At 31.2% G+C, this 17,467-nt stretch overlaps 2 protein-coding genes across 2 annotated transcripts in view; both read right to left on the bottom strand.

The window, feature by feature from the left end:
* Positions 1–17,467, bottom strand: part of LOC124531972 (inactive pancreatic lipase-related protein 1-like) — a 42,897-nt gene that overhangs the window by 16,748 nt on the left and 8,682 nt on the right. The gene's annotated exons all lie outside the window — the stretch shown is intronic.
* Positions 7,397–16,515, bottom strand: LOC124531971 (aldehyde dehydrogenase X, mitochondrial-like). The gene is made up of 11 exons (XM_047106574.1): positions 16,340–16,515; positions 13,967–14,071; positions 12,262–12,529; positions 11,397–11,513; positions 10,850–11,037; positions 9,921–10,023; positions 9,573–9,754; positions 9,013–9,177; positions 8,422–8,579; positions 7,941–8,015; positions 7,397–7,496 (listed from the first exon to the last, which is right to left on the bottom strand). The coding sequence occupies exons 1-11, from the start codon at positions 16,367–16,369 to the stop codon at positions 7,421–7,423; spliced, it is 1,467 nt and encodes a 488-aa protein (XP_046962530.1). The 5' UTR covers positions 16,370–16,515; the 3' UTR covers positions 7,397–7,420.

The raw sequence follows: 17,467 nt of genomic DNA, 5'->3' as shown, positions 1-17,467 counted from the left end.
CGCGCAGTTAATGTTGGAGAAGTTGTTATCGGAAAATTGGAAGAACAATTAATATACTATTCATGGTATATTACTTTACTCTACCTGATGGTAACTGATAGTGGAATTCAAACGCAAAGACGGCCAGTACAGTCAAAAATAATAAACTAATCGCTCTCGTCAAACCGGCCCGCGAGATGCCTCTTCACGCCCATAAGTGGAATAGTTTCTAGTTAGCTATAAATAAGGATATTTTAATTAAGAATCACTTATCGTGCATAAATTAGCCATTATCAAATTGCATTGAATATATAAATACATTAGGTAATTTTTCGATTGGTATTGTTAGAATCAAACTATACATAAAAGTCAAAGTACATCATATATTTTTTCTAAAATTATTTATCAAACAGTTAATTCTTCTCATTTCACATAACAGATCTCTTAAATTTTGTTATTGAATAGATTATCAAGTAAGAAAACCCGAAGGGCATTAGAATGGTGAGTGATAAACTACACTAGCATAAATGATTGGACCGTGTCACGCTAGTAGCGTTTTCAATCAAACGATACGACATATCGTTTTCATTATATAATCACAGTCGGCACATACTTTAGTGTCCTACTAAACATCTATGTATCCTAAAATATAAGTCAAAAATAGGTATGTAGGTTTCTAGGTAACTAAATATAAATAATAATAATTTTAAAAATAAGGTATTATAATAGAGAAGAGCGTAGGTCCTACTAAGTTATTATGAGTGCATTCAATAGTGTTTAAAAATTATCAAGTTCATACACGACATAGATGTTTCAAGTAGATAAGGAGGTCTTACGCCCACCTCCGAGTCTACTCATGAGGTCACCTTCATGGTTTCATATCACTGCATTGTCAAATTACACATATTCTAAAATACGGCTTAATCAGTTAGCGGAAGCAGTATAAATTCAATTACAATATTTAGGCACCAACAAGTGGGTTTTATACAGACTTATTCATAAATAAGAGCCTGTCAAAAGATAAGCTTTAATGTAATAAAAAAGTAAACATGTCTTGAAATCTTGTTTTTTAACTGTGTTCTAGTATTTTTTGTTGTTTGTATTTCGTTTGTATTTTTTAATTGTTCGTATTCATACATATATTGATAAGAACATTCCCGTATTGGAACATCGTGGTGGAATATGCTCCTAGCCTTCTCCTCAAAGGAGAGGAGGCCTTATCCCGGTAGACAGATAGCAGCATGGAAAATAACAGGCTGCTACTACTACTACTTTATAGACTATTTAAATTGGTTTTTCCTATTGTGTCTAAACCACATAATTAAATTCAATAAAATATGGTATGAAGTGAGCTAACACCCCTAAGGAAGCCTTACTTCACACTATAAAAATCGACTAAAAAAAACGCAGGTTGAAGCCTGGGTGGAAACTAGAAATATATAAAGCAAAACATAAATATATTTTTTATCATGTTAGTATGAAGTTGCTTATTCTGTGCAATCTTGAATGTGGTAATTGATAGTGTTTATCGTAAAACAAAACCATTATTATATATGCGTAATGCTAATGATACGTGTATTGATGGCTTATTGTATAATAGAGTAAAGCAGCTCTTTATGAAACAAAACACTATGAAATTCACACTTGTCACGTCAATATACTAAATTTTAAGGGGGTGAATCTGCGAAATGTCGTGGTTACGCATTATAATTCTTTTTCGAATAGTTTAGATTATTACAAGTCAGAGCATTAGTGTTACCTAAAAAAATATACCTGTATTTACAAGGAGGTTGTCGTATATCTAGAGATATTAAAAAATATATTTTACAAATTTATTTACTACAAAACAAAATGTTACACGCACTTAATAATAAACTTATATACTTAAGGGCATAAAATTATATTATTTTAATGTATTCATACATCTGTTGTAATATATAAATGATATGCACTAATTACATATACATACTCGTATGTATTTTTGAAAATTATCAAAATAGAAACATATAGAGGTGTTAATTTTTTTCCATTAGTAAAAGAAAATTCCAAGATTATGAAAAAGGTTTGTTCTAGTGACTCGTTGGAATAATATTATATATAAAACAATTATTTTTTAAATAATATACGACAAACATGTAACGGAAAGTAATCCTATAAAGTAAGAATTATAATCTTAATATATTTAAAAACTATAAATTGTCTATTCTAATACCCTGGTGGATTAAAGTATTTTATTTTATCACTCAAATTATATAAGTATTAGTATGTTCAACTTTAAAATCGTGTAATACACACATATCGTAATAAATTTAAAGATTAAATCGTGTTTTGGTTGGTCCCTAGGCGTTCAAGCTTTCTACCAAATTTCATTAAATTCGGTGGCCGTGACAACTTTCGCATTTATAATATTAGTAAATACATAAATTTATTTTGCTAAAAACATCAATAAAAATATATTTAAAAAAAAATGACACAGTTAACAATTATTGCAAATGTCGAAAATATATCATTTCAATTTACGAAACGATACTTTAAAATCTTGTGATAGCAATCACTTAGAATCAAATGCAGATCTAATTGTCTGACGCATTCAAACGCATGTACGTATTATGTTGAACTTATACGAATTGTGTTTCAATGATATGCTAAGTAGAACGAGCAAGCAGACTGTACCAAGTGAATATTGATCCGTTCTGAGGTTACGCCGATTTAAAGTGATTCAATGACGATCATTTAAAAATGCATTACATTTATGCCTTTGAAATCATAGCTGCTGTCTTTATAAACCTAAACCAGACTGTATACATATATAATTTATTAATCGTATTATAAAATATACTAGAACAACGGGAAGGAACGTACGCGAATATATGTATGTGATGTATAAAATATAATGACAAGAAAATCCCGGTCTATAAAACGCAGTCTTCTGTTTCTTTTTTTTTCACTGAATAGGACCAAAACCAATACATATTGTTCTCCTATACAACCTATTCCACCGCTGTCATCATAGAATCATAATTATTGTCTCTTTAGAAATTTATTATTAAGGCGGAACATTTATTTAAATTTCACTCAATAACTTGATAAGTCTGTTGTATACACGATAACGACGACACAGGGACATATCTGTTCGAACTTCACTTTTTTTTTTAATTTATTTGGATACAACGACAGCAATATTTATGATACGTTTTTTAAAAAAATCGTATTGCTGGATTGAACTGGTATTTACAGATAAAATTTTAATAATAAGTTATTTTAATTAATAATGACTGTAATGACAAGTTTAAGGTTACCAAAACGATCATTGATAATACTGGTATCCCATATAGCAAGTTATTTGTAAACTATTTACAAATAATCTATCATATATTATATCGTGTTATGTGTATATGTTGTGTTGCGCAAAGGTTATATAAAAAGAAGAATAGTTAAATGTAACCAGTGCGTTTATTGATTCTTCGATATCAAAGTCTCTCCATGAGGTTAATTGAAGCCGAGCCAGTGACGCATACGTATAACATCTGGCTAGTAATTATTATACATGTTTAGATTTTTTAACCTTTAAAACATGTAATTACATGACTGATCAACACAGATAAGCGTAAAAATAATAATTGTTATTTAGTTTTATAAAACACATTTCGACTCTCCCTTACTGTCACTGCGAAATAAAGTTATAAAGAAAGAAAAGGCAAATAACGTATAATTTAATCTCCGTTTAAAGAATAAATATTTCTGTTATGTTTTTTTTTCTTTTCTAAAACATTACAGTGGCAGCCCTAAAACAAAAAAGAAACTAAATAATTGGATAGTCGCGTACTGCTTACACAAATTATATATTAAGAAAAGGAACTCTGGTGAGGATAATTATTATTTAGAAGTTCATTATATATATAATACTATGAATATAAAACGTAAATATATATTTTTAAAGATAATGATCAATTGTTGACGATTTTTGTTTATAGATGTGTTTACTGCACAGTACAGTATAATACAATAATTACCAAAAAATAATTTATATTAAATAATTTTTCGTGAGAATTTTTTGAATTTAAATTCAATTCAAAAGATTTCATTCTCATTTAACTAAATATTCCATTGTTATTTGCCTCTTAAGCTTGTTAGATCTTACTTATGAAAAAATTTATGCTATTTTGGACAAAACAATTCAAAGTCGCTTTTCGACATCTCAAAATCGTTTTCTGCGATGAGTCTCGAGTTTGTTCTTACATAACAGAACAGATCTTTATATACTGGCATGTGAATATTCAAGGCAATCAATCGCAATACAGTCTCATTGCTCTCAATATAAGTTATTGTGTTAATATGGATCTTTGGTACATTGACCAACGGAAATGCTAAATCTTATTTCACCCAGATGACTTCGGGATAAGTAGTTTGTATATATAAAAGAAGAATTTATTTTAACAATCTAGGTGTAAAATGTTTCAATATTATAAAATTTAATATTACTTTATAAGGAAACATAAATTTCAAAATCGTTCTTTTTACAAATATAATTTCTCAATCTAAATGTGAATTTTAATTTAATATTAATAAATAGATGTTTATAGACTTTCTCAACTCACTTGACATACATTTAGGAGTAGGTACATTTTTATAATTTTATATTATGCAGTTCTACATATTATGAAACAAAGTCATTTCCCGACGTGTCTACGCTCAGATCTTTTAAGCTATGCAACTTATTTTAATGTGGATTTCATTTATAAGCAGAGTGATTCAGGAGGAAGGTTTTTATATATAATACATAAATATTATGTTAGAGTTAAACCTACAATTTCAATATTCCTAAAGGGATTTTTTTTCTTTTAATATTTATAATCTAAATATAAAAGTTATATATAACCCTTTATTATACCCGTGTGATGCCAGGACGGACCGCTAAGTTTTTATTATAATATGTAAAAGCGAATGAGATATAGCCTTGAATACAAGTAAAGGATTAATGTAGCTTCTTAGAGAAAACTATTTATATACACTAAGATTATTAATAAATTAAAATTGGTATATAATTCTGTAGCAAGGTTGACTTTGACTTTAAGGCTGATAATTTTCATAGTAATTTAAACATACGTCAATTACTGGACACACTGTTAATACATAATAAACTTCTTAAAAATAATAAATGAAAACTTTGAGTAAAATCGATTGTCACTGTAACCGTAAATTTAAAATGTTTAAAATGTATAGTCATTAGAAAATATTTTTATAGCTGTGTGTTAGACATTACAAAAAAATCTCCATATATATAAGTAATTACCACTGATTTGAGAGACCTCAAATGAAGAGTGTAATTTTGTACAAAATATCTAGATTTCAGTATATATGTATTATCTATGTATCCAGACGAACAGTTAAAATCTTTTTTTTTTGTTACAGCATATTTATCTCGCAAAGACTACAACGTGTTTATGGTGGACTGGTCTGCTCTCACAAGATTTCCGTGTTACTTGTCTGCGCTCTCTAACACGAAGTGAGTGGATTAAATCCTTAGTATCCTTGTAGTCCAGCATCGAGACAACAAAAAAATCGAAAACATGTTTTGAAAATTACGTCGCCAGCTAAGTTGTCATTAAATTTCACCACCATTAATTAACATGTAGCTAATTCCTATAGTAGTAAGAAAATAGGTAAACAAAACAAAACAAAACAACCTTAGATTTAAGTATTTCTTGCGATTTGCTAAAAAAATTGCTGTATTGTGCACCGCTAAGAGTTTATGGTTAATATAGGTTTATTTATAATACGACACGATTACACATAACTACTTATTTTCACTATAATTTTACAACCAAACTCCGATAAAAATTTCGTCGACTTTCACGATGCAATTTTTTCGCAAATCGATAGAATATAGTAGATTATTAAAGCTCTCTCCGACCAATGATCTCGATCGTCCGATGATATCGCGATAATTTGCTGTCAAATGTTGTTTATGTTTTTGTTTATTTGGCTTTTTTCTTCTTATCGTTAGAATAGAGTATAATCCTTATTTATAGGTAGTTATTGAGGAGAAAACGCGACCGTAAGTCAAAATAAAAAAACGACTCCTTTTATATCATGACTACGTAGAATGCAAAGTACTTCCCCGTTTAATCGTATTTTCTATGTTCCATTAAAAAAATATAATAACACGGGGTGTTTTAATTTTTTTTACTAAATGTAAATACGTTATACGATAATTTGTTTTCTTTCAAGGTTAGCAGCACAATGCACAGCCCAACTTTATTCGTATTTAACGCAAGCTGGAGCCTTAGCTAAGAAGATCACGTGCGTGGGACACTCGTTGGGTGCACATGTTTGTGGAATGATTTCGAATCATCTTACAGAGAAGCAGTACAAAATTGTCGGTAAGTGTTTTACTATTAAAATGAGATCCTATTTTTTATGATATTTTATTTATTATAACGTTTGGTGGCGACATACACAGGTATGCTTCACTTAATTGTTAATTGACGAGTCAAAAGTGCTTGTATAAAGATAAAAAATATTATAACTGTGAAAATAACTCAGTCTGTCTATCTGTCGCTCTTTCACCACCAAATCAATGAACGGAATTTGATGAAACTTGGAATGAAGCAAACTTAAACTACAAGAAAGAACATAGGGTCCTTTATTGCCAAATAAACATGACAAACAAACCTCTAAAACGCGAGCGATGCCGCGGGCAACAGGTAGTATAAAATAAAAAAAAATAATAACACGAAATCGGTGAAATCATTTCGAATAACACGCGCAAAAAATTACACTCACCAGACACTAAAATTGTCTACTAATTGCGAGCTTAAAAAAACAAAAAACAAATGAAAGCTACGCAAATCGTGATTTTTATTTCTCGTAATATACCTAGCATGCCAGCCGTTTGCGGTTGAGGTGTGCTAAATTATAGCTCAGACAATGCAATTTTGAATTTGCTTATAGCTTTAATTTTTATAATTGTTTCTGTGTTGAAAAGTTTAAAAATACAACTTTTAATTACAACACAATTCAGGTCGCTGATAATCTAACTTACAAAAATACGAAGCAGATTTTGTGAGGATAGCAATTAACGTGCTGATGAAAGATTTAAAGAATGATAATTTTTTTTGGTCATGAATTAGTTACCAAGAATTCAGAATACCGTTGTACATAGGTCTTGTAATGAAAATAAGAAATTTTGAACATTTTTAAAGAAACATCGGTACTTTCACTAACAAAATTAAGAGAAAACATTTTTAATCTAAATATTATGTTAATTTGACGAGTAAATATCATTTTAGAGATCTCACGTGTGGTTATAACTAATACTACACTTTTAATAACGCTTAGTTTCAATAAAAAGTTAAAATGTATTAAAAACTTTTATTTCAAACAAGTATAAAGTGTATTAACAAATAACAAAATCAACAAGACATTATTTTATTTTTTCTTATAATAGAGGAATCTTAGGAAGTGCCACAGTAACAGTCTTTGCTTCTAAATATTGATTAATACCATCCTCACCCCTGAAACAAGAACATATTGATTATATTAATGTAAAGAAGAACACAAAACTCTTATTTAAACCTCTACAATTGTTGCTTTATTATATTTTCCACGTGCAAGGGACTTTGTTTTATAATATGTAATGATTGTGTGTCATCTAAACAAACACAAACAAACACTATTTTTTTTTCAATTTAGTGTATTAAAAATAAAATCTAATGTCAGTTTGGAAATGAACCTAAAAAAACAGAGTAATAAAGTCAGGGTAATATTCACTGGTTTGTCTAACCAGTGAATATTACCTATTTATTAAAATCGATTTTTTTACAAACTGAAGATGCTGCGGTGATGTGAACATTTTGTCATAGCATGGCTTATAACTGAGTTCGAACATGGACCAACCAGGATCTACTTTGGCTATTAAGTACCAAATTTAGGAAAATCATGTTAAAAATAAAACTTACAATTCTCTTCCGAGACCAGAGTCTTTGAATCCACCAAATGGAGTTTGACTAGAGACGTGATCGTACGTATTTATCCTGAAAGAAAAGTAGTTTTAGTAATGTTAGAAGAATTATTGTATCAAAGTGTACGTATATATATGTATATATATAATATATGTATACCTATCACTCGAAAGAGTCGGTAAAACAGGAAAATAATATACAATATATTCGACATAATTAATAGATGGGAAAGTAAGAAGTCTGATTGATGTATCATATTTATGAATTTGTATATATATGTTTTTTTTTTTATATTATGTGTTTTAATAATATAAGGCCGATTATTAAGACTGCTAGATGCATATATGACATAGTTACAACTAAGGATAAAAAAACCAATTAATCAATTATTTTAATATGTAAACACGGGAGACACTTTGAAATGGATACTTAAAAAAATAGATAATAGAGCCTGGATTATAAACATATGCTGTCTTACCACACGGATCCGGCACGAACATGTTTAGCGAAGGTCAAAGCGGTGGTAATATCATTGGTAATAACGCCAGCGCCAAGACCATAGTTGGTGTCGTTTGCGCGGTCTACAACTTCTTCAAATGTATCGAACTTGAAAACGCTCTGGACTGGTCCGAAGATCTAAGTAAAACAGGTCACTTTTAAAACGGTAATCCTTGACGCTTAAGCTTATTGTAGTTAATAATTGTAGACTTAGTTGAATGTTGAGCTTTTTTTGAGCATTCGACAATGAAGGAAAACGTCACCAGGAAACTCACTTATATTATATGCATTATTGTATTTTTGTTGCATGATATTATTTCCTTTTGCCTGTGGTTGAACTAGCTCACTCACCCTTCAAACAGGAATGCAATAAAACAATACTTGGCGGTGGAGCGGGTAGTAACAACAGCGCACCAAATGGTAACAAACTGGCATTGTTCTAACAACTTTCATCAAAATCAAACCGTCTCCTTAAGCAATAATGATTCCTTAGCCCAGTGGTGGGACTCTTACAGGGAGCTATTTTACTACAACATATTTCGTAAAATGCAAGAAATGTATGATATGTAACCTCTTCTCTTGCGATCTTCATGTCATCCTTGACGTCAGCGAACACGGTGGGTTGGATGTAGTAGCCCCTCCTATCCAGCTTACCGCCGCCCGCCACGCAGCGCGCGCCCTCCGCCCGCCCCGCCTCGATGTACGACAGCACTTTGTTGTACATCTCTTTGTCGATCTGAGAACACGGACATTAGGCCTTCAAGTGACACTTGGCACGGCATCTGGTCGTGACTGACGATTGAGCAGATAGTTAAATTCCTGACCCACAATTGTTAAACGCGCTTTACATACATTTTAGATACCCAATAGTCGCAACACAACCCGATGGTCGCAGTTTATATTCGGAAGAACAATGAGTGAAACAAATAAACATATTACAGCAGAAACGACTTTGCCATGTGATATATACAGGAAATTAACGGTGGTAAAATAAGCTTTAAAACTCTTAACAGGAATAAACAGCTATAGTCCAAAAATCTTACATTAACGGTCTGTCATTTAGCTAAAACTTGTGTTGTTTCAATCGTAAATACACGCAACACAATTACTAAATTAATATTTGATGTCTACCTGTGGCCCCTGTTGTACGTCATCGAAGGGGTCCCCGACACTCCTGTTCCGCGCGATCTCTGCGGCCTTGGTCACGAACTGGTCATAGACACCGCTCTGCACATACGTGCGCGTACCGGCGCAGCAACATTGCCCGCCGTTCGCGAAAGCCGCCGCGTGCGCGATCTGAGCGGCCTTCTCGACTAAACGAAATCATTAAAATTATACAACATAACTCAAACTAAAACAAACAAGAAATAAGTAAAATACATTTTTATATCTAACTCCTCTGTTATACATCTATACTTATTACTAAATCAAGATATAAAACTTTTAAAATGAAGTTTCATTATAAGATATTTTACGTACCATCAGCATCATTAAACACCACTAATGGGCTCTTTCCCCCCAATTCCAATGTTACTCTTTTAAGGTTGGCGACAGGAGCGGCACCTAAGATTAGTTTTCCCACCTAAAATTATAAAACTCATATTATACATAAAAATCAATTAATGCTTCAAAAATAAATTGTTGAGATAAAATCAATTATATTTACTCTTACTCTTCGGTTATAACCGACGTTGTCTACATATTCATATGTTTATAAAACATGAGTGAAAACATTTCCTTTAATTACCATACAGAAAATTTAAAATTAAAAAAATTATGAACGATTATTCGGATTTTTTATCTTCCTACATTCGCAGTGGTTATGTCTGTTTTGGGTATTATAAAAATTCTAATAATAGCAGGCTATATTATAATTACATATTTATAAAGCACGTCCATAATTACGAGTATTGTTCGTATTTTAACACTTTGACTATTTCACACTACGTTGAGAGAAGTTCTAATTACTTCTATAATAACCATAGTAACCTCAAGATTAGTATGGAATAAAAAGTCTTAGAGATGTTTGTTTTTCGATGTTATAAACTAACGATACTTTTGGTAATGTAGGCAGTAAATTTTATTTTCTTTGCTTATATGATACATAGTTCATTTCAGTCATTCGTCATTGATGCACAGACATAGTTATAATTTTGCAAAATCGGTCTTCCTCCTCTCCTGTGTCACCCGAACATGATCTAAATCATCAAGCAGGTTTACATCGCTTCCTATTATATTTTAAAAATGACAGAATAATGACTTATTCCCAATTGAAGTATAAAAATATCAACTAGTGAGTGGTCACTGCTGGGCAATGGCGAGGAGTTGGCAACAAAAGAAACCAAAATGAAAAGAGTAAAATTATCCGATTGCTATAACAATACATTTTTTAAAAGCTCTTTACTGACCTCTGTAGAACCAGTGAAAGCAACTTTATCCACATCAGGGTGATGAGTGAGAGCTGCCCCAGCTGTGGGTCCGTACCCGGGAACTATGTTCACTACCCCCGGAGGGAATCCCGCCTCTTTGATAAGAGCGCCGATCGCGAGGGCAGTTAGCGGGGTTTGTTCAGCGGGCTTCAATACCACCGTGCATCCTTGAAATATAATTAAAAAAATAAAGAGGCAACAAAAGATTCCGATGTTCTCGAAAATCTGGGATCGGGGCAGTATTGTAGTTGGGTTGCAGGTATTTATACTCACGTGCCCCGTCAGCCTGTAAAACGGTTGCACCTGAATTATATCTGACCTGGAATATGGACGCTCAGTTTTTACGTATCAATAATAGCGACGGTTTTAAGCAAATCACATAATTTATAAATAAAATTTTGTTTTCTGAAATTTACTCTCACTTGCTTTAAGTTTTAATCCTTACGTGAGACTGTTTCGATACAAAAATATATTCTGTAAATATTCTCATAATAATGAAAGGAAAATTTATATTTAAAATAAATACCTGCTGCTAGAGCTGGGGCTAGTTTCCAAGATAGCATAGGAATTGGGTAATTCCACGGTATAATTTGGGCGCATACACCAACGGGCTCTTTTAAGGTCATAGACAAAACATCGCCATCTGCAAATATATGAGATAATACAATGTTTTCGTGGAGTCATGGCAATTTGTTTGCATAACTAACACGCTTCTTTATTCAGGAGATAGCGTGATATTGTGCGTCACACAATAGAGAAGTTGAAAGTTCGAACTCGTGTACTATCATTTTCAATATTCTTTCAATATCAAAATTTATCAACCATTTATCAACCAATTTTCTTTAAATATTCAATTAAAGCATTCAACATGGCACACTTTGATTGGCGTATTTCAAGTTCTAATGCTGCCAAGTGTCAGCGTATGCCAGAGGGTGAATACAATGTTTTTTAAAAAGTACTGCAAAAAATACGAAAAAATTAGGAAACGCACGTACTATAAACATGGTATGATGTACAAATTAACTTATCATCGAGGAACTTAACAGCATAGTATTAAACAAATTATCGTATTGATATTCTTTATCGATGATGTCGTAGTGGTGTCATTATAATTATTGTATTCGGTATCTAGCCATTGTAGATGTCCACCAAAATGTGACAAATAACATGAATCTTGAAAGATAAAACTCTTATTTAGATGGTCGATATTACGATCATAGTAACAACTTGTAATTTCGTTTCAATTAATTAATTAATTTCATAACTACAATTATTTGAATACAATTGATTGAATGAATTAATTACAATCAAGTGTTATTTTCGCTTAAAAAATGCAATGACGAAAATTAAATAATTTTCTATAAAAAATATTAAAATTTTCAGGGACATACCAGCTGGAATCGTGCTGCCTAAAATTTTGTCAGCTTTTCCTGCGTAGTATCTTATGACGCTAGTTGAGTAATAAACTTCCTCTTCAGCTATTTTAACTGGTTTTCCGCAATCTAAAGTTTCGAGTTCCGCTAAGTATCTCGCTTGCGATTCAATAAGTTCTGCTAGCTTCAACAATAGCATTCCTCTTCTCGATGCGTCCATTGTACGCCAATGCGAGTAGCGATGGAAGGCTTTCCTTGCTGCGGCGACAGCTATGTCGATATCAGCCTAAAATGAAAAATTCATATTATAGTATTTAAAAATTAAAATATGAATACTGTTATTACTGATAATTCTTGCTTCTTATAATTCTTTAATCGATTAACAAAATATTAGTTTTCCTTTTAACATTGGTTGATTTAAAAAATCTTAAGCTTTTATTATGCCATAAATCACAAAATATAACTTAATATAAATTAATATTGGGCAACATCTCATACATTACTCGGATACCAATGTAAGTAGCTAAATATAAGCATAATAAAGGTAATAAAGAGTCGAGATGGCCCAGTGGTTAGAACGCGTGCATCTTAACCGATGATTACGGGATCAAACCCAGGCAAGCACCGCTGATTCATGTGCTTAATTTGTCTTTATAATTCATCTCGTACTCAGCGGTGAAGGAAAACATCGTGAGGCAACCTGCATGTGACAAATTTCATAGAAATTCTGCCACATGTGTATTCCACCAACCCGCATTGGAACAGCGTGGTGGAATATGTTCCAAACCTTCTCCTCAAAGGGAAAGGAGGCCTTTAGCCCAGCAATGGGAATTTACAGGCTGTTGTAGTAAAGGTAATGTAAGTATTAACGACCGTACCAAAAACATCCAGACCCAAGACAACAAAAAAATCTAATGAACTTTATCTACATTGACACGGCCGGGAATCGAACCTGGGACCTTGGAGTGGAGTACCCATGAAAACCGGTGTACACACTATTCGACTACTGAAGTACAGTAAACTACGATATCTCCGAAAATTAAAATAATTAGCCATTATTATTATTCTACGTTATGTCAGAATATAAATAGGAATTGTTAAAATAATCTTTACATAAAAATCTAATTTATATTTAAAAATAATAATAGTTTCTGGAACGCAGAGCGAATATGACACATTCATGTTGTAATATGAAGAGTCGATTCTGACGGACTCAAAGTGTAACTTACAGTCGTAACAATATTGATCCGTAAGCTGATCTGTGGCTTTGTATGGCAGTTCATATTACTCTTCGAATGTTGACATGTTTTGTAAGCAACGTGAGGTAGTTTGTACTTTTTTTAGAATGTTTGAATTTTATCAACAGTCAAGAGACTTACAATAGTGTCATTTAAATTGGCAATAAAATCGTAACATATGAATACATATTACGTCTCGTAGTGTAGAGTTGTCTACAAAGGCTTAGGATCAATATCATGTATTTTTAGTAAGAGGATCCAGTGTTTCAGACTACATTTTCTATTCATTCATTTTCAGTTCGCAATGTATCGGAACTTTACTTAGGTATTATTTTGTGGCTATAGATGAATAAATAATGAAAAAAATCGCAAAACTTAAGACATCGTTTACAGCGATTGGTTATTTTATAATAAGATATTATGTGTTTGTACACATTTCTTTAGGTTCTTTTCTGTAGGTTTAAATTTTGTAGTGTCCGACATACCTTATCTCCTTCAGCAACGTTAGTGATGACATTCTCATCTTGTGGATTTATTGTCGGAAAGGTCTTCTTACTGACGGCATCTACCCACTCATTGTTGATGAAAAGCTGAATAAAAATATTGAGTGAATTATTGTAATGCTGCACTGCACGATTGTGCTGGAGGATGTACATATGACAGTTTTCTGCGACATGATACATTATTATTGAGAATTTCACTTAGAAAAATGGATCTTCACGATAAATATATTAAATAACAAAAAATACTATTTTCTGAAGACCTACTTTTAGAAGAAACTCTTTCGTCTAAAAGCCGTTATTTATTGAACTAAATGTGAAAATCAATTTCATTTTGTCTATTATGACGAGATATGTATGATGCGTTCAAAATAATTAAAATATACTATACCGATAGCACAATTGCTTATAAGGAGTAGGATAAAGTATATATAGATTTTGTTTTATTTGTAAGTTTATTTAGACATTTAAAATATTGCATTCTATCTTTCAGTGCTATATGGTAATAGCTGCTCCCTCGTTAATACAAAACTAATATGAAAAACACTTTATACTTTGTATTAGTTACAATATTTTTTTATTTGCTGTATTTTTTGATTAAACATACAATATTTGGGTCGGCATTAGAAATTCGCATCCCGAATTTGATGATAGTAGGGGTTGTTTCTTAAAGGGGTTGTTCCCCTCTCTCGAAATTTACCACTCCCAACCCGCGGAAACCCATAGTTTTTTTTAATGTGCGTTTAAAGTTACGTGTAACGGATCGATATTTTACATTATAATTAACCTTAAATCATTATTTTTATGTTTATTAGCTTTTTTCTGTATTATATTTTAACAAATACTATATTAATTTATAGTAAAAAAAACGTGTAAAAGTTTAATTTAATTTTGTAGTGAAGCGATTCTTTTGTAAAGAAAATAATAATCACCCAGAAGATTTTACGAACATGATAATAGAATACAATATAACATAAAATATAAAAAAGATCCATTTATCGCATTATTAAATTTAGTCAAGTATATATACAGATAAATGGTTCTTATAAATTTCTAAAATATACCTATTGTTGTCTATTTTTCCCCCAAAATTAACAGCTGTGAGGGGCACAGGAGTGGCGAAGCCACTCCGGCAACAAAAATAGCAGATAGTTATAGTAGCTAAGGATAGGTTAGGTTAGGTTAGGTTAGATTTTATGACCAAACGCTGCGCAAGCCGAGCGAGCGAAGCGAGCGTGCCGCGGCAGCGGCCGGCGCAGCGCCATAAATCACATTGTATACCAATAATTGGAATTTTATATCTCTCCCCTTCCAAAATGTAACTAACAGTACGAATTTTGATGATTTTAGTATTGAAATTTAAAAATTGAAATAAAAAAAATCTAATGATTTCCGCGCGGGGGGAGTGGTGGTGTAGGTGCTACACCACCCCCCCTTACCCCCCACCCCTTCCCCAACCTTAAATTCGGGATGCGAATTTCTAATGCAATCCCCAATATTTATATATCACATTGTAAAACTTGCTTATAATCTAGTTGCGTTAACTTCGACCGCCGATCCTTAGGTCGAGAAAATGTGAATTAAATGAAGGTAGTTTCTCAATTATTTGAATTTCGAACGTTTATTGTGTACTCAAATAAATAAGAATTGAATAACGTTATTTTTTTATTAAGATAACATATTGTTGTACTGAATAATGGGAAAGATTCATCTTAATAACATTCTAAATATAACTTTTGTAACTTCATGCGTGTTTTCTTACGGATCATTTTTATTGTTTTGTTATGTAATACAAAAGTAATATTCATACGAAGGATTTATCTCTTTAAATATTCAATTTTCAAAAAACTTTTATTTGTATTATACCTATAAAAAAAACCTCAAATTGTGATCAAATTTCGACAATCAGTCACGAAAAATGCTTATGTGATTATATTATTATTAGTATAACCAGACAAATCTGGTTTGGATATATAAATTTATAATTGCTTTTTAAAAATTTAAAAGGTACTCTTAAATCGCAAAACGATTAACTTTTCAGTTATATTTAAAATATTTAATGACTTGAACAAGTTTTAGTGCATTTTAAACAAAATATAAAGGAGTGCAATAAATAATATAATCTTAAAATATCTACTATATTGTACGCTTAAGTTGTAAGCAAAATCAAGTTCTTGATATCGAGAAACAAATATAAAATAATCTATCGCAACGTGCTCAAATAATAAGTGACCTTGACAATGATTACAATGATAGTTTCAGTACCTATACAGTTAAATAGCTTCATTTGCTAAAAAATTGAAACTTATGTTATCCGTGCTGAACAGAAAGTAATAACGTGTAAACAATTTTACGTACCTTAGTGTATTTCACTTCAACTTTAACCATTTTAAGTCTTAGTTATACCGGATGAATAAAATTAAGATTCCACGTATACTGATCTATCGAATATTGACTATACAGTGGGTAATTACAATTATAAAAAAAACGCCGGTGCCGGCCTAGTCCGAACAAATATAATCGCTATCTGCTCAGCGAAAACTGAAAAGAAGTCAGTGTTGCCGCTTCGAAAATTTCCTTGATTTAAAATAATTAAGAAAATTTACAAACTTGAAACAATTGAATTAAAATTACATGTTTTGTTAATTTTATTGGTACCAGCGTCATTTTTTGAATATACGGATAATTACGAAACTCACGGTTACGTTTAAAAGCTGTCTTCGATGGTATGTAGATGGCTCTGTTTTTTTTTTTATTAATTGGTAGGAAAGGTAGATGGCGCCTTAATTTAAAAAACGAAAGCACGATATGATAAAATGTAAACAATAAAATTATATTTATTCACTATTTCTCAAAAAAGATATATTAAAACGTAAATCATATTTATGTTGAGTCACTTGCTGATTAGATCATAAATTATCATTTATTTTTAGAAACGCTGTACGATATTATGTGTTGGACGGTGAAAGGAACAGTCGTGGGGAAATCAATGTGTCTGAAATTATTTTTCTTATTCTGAACTTACATAATTTATGAGTTGTTATCTGATATCTCTGTTTGTATTTTGTTTAATTTATTAATATATTTATGGGTACATTTTCTATCCAAACCATTTACAATTTAAACAAAAATTATTGATCAAACTTTCATAAATGTTTTACTAATATTTAAAGGATATATACAATTGTACTAAATAATACGTATATGTCAATTCGTAACTTCAGCTTGCACTTATATTTTAAAAATAAGTATCAGCTATTCTATTTTACAAAAGTGCTCTCTCACATATCTTATACGGATTTATGTTCCTTTTAAGATTATGTTTAATAGCTCTTGGTTTGAATTTTAAGATTACAATCTACAGTTTTATTGATGTTTATCTTTTCATGGCTCTTTATTTGATGTGGAATAGTCAAAATATCGTATTAATTAGTTCATTTTGTGTTTATGCAGCAGATCTTTATACACATATTAGGTACTAATTGT

This window comes from Vanessa cardui, chromosome 8 (genome assembly GCF_905220365.1).
Source record: "Vanessa cardui chromosome 8, ilVanCard2.1, whole genome shotgun sequence".
Taxonomy (NCBI): Eukaryota; Metazoa; Arthropoda; class Insecta; order Lepidoptera; family Nymphalidae; genus Vanessa; species Vanessa cardui.
The sequence above is the reverse complement of the archived record's forward strand: the minus strand, read 5'-3'. Positions and strand labels throughout refer to the sequence as shown.

What these genes read in the sequence shown, in the direction of transcription:
- LOC124531971 (XM_047106574.1), bottom strand. Translation starts at nt 16,369, where the DNA reads ATGGTTAAAGTTGAAGTGAAATACACTAAG. An exon ending in ACGTTGCTGAAGGAGATAAG is followed by an intron (nt 12,530 to 13,966) that starts GTATGTCGGACA and finishes TTTTCATTTTAG; the next exon opens with GCTGATATCGACATAGCTGT. An exon ending in CTTTCACTGGTTCTACAGAG is followed by an intron (nt 10,024 to 10,849) that starts GTCAGTAAAGAG and finishes TTATAATTTTAG; the next exon opens with GTGGGAAAACTAATCTTAGG.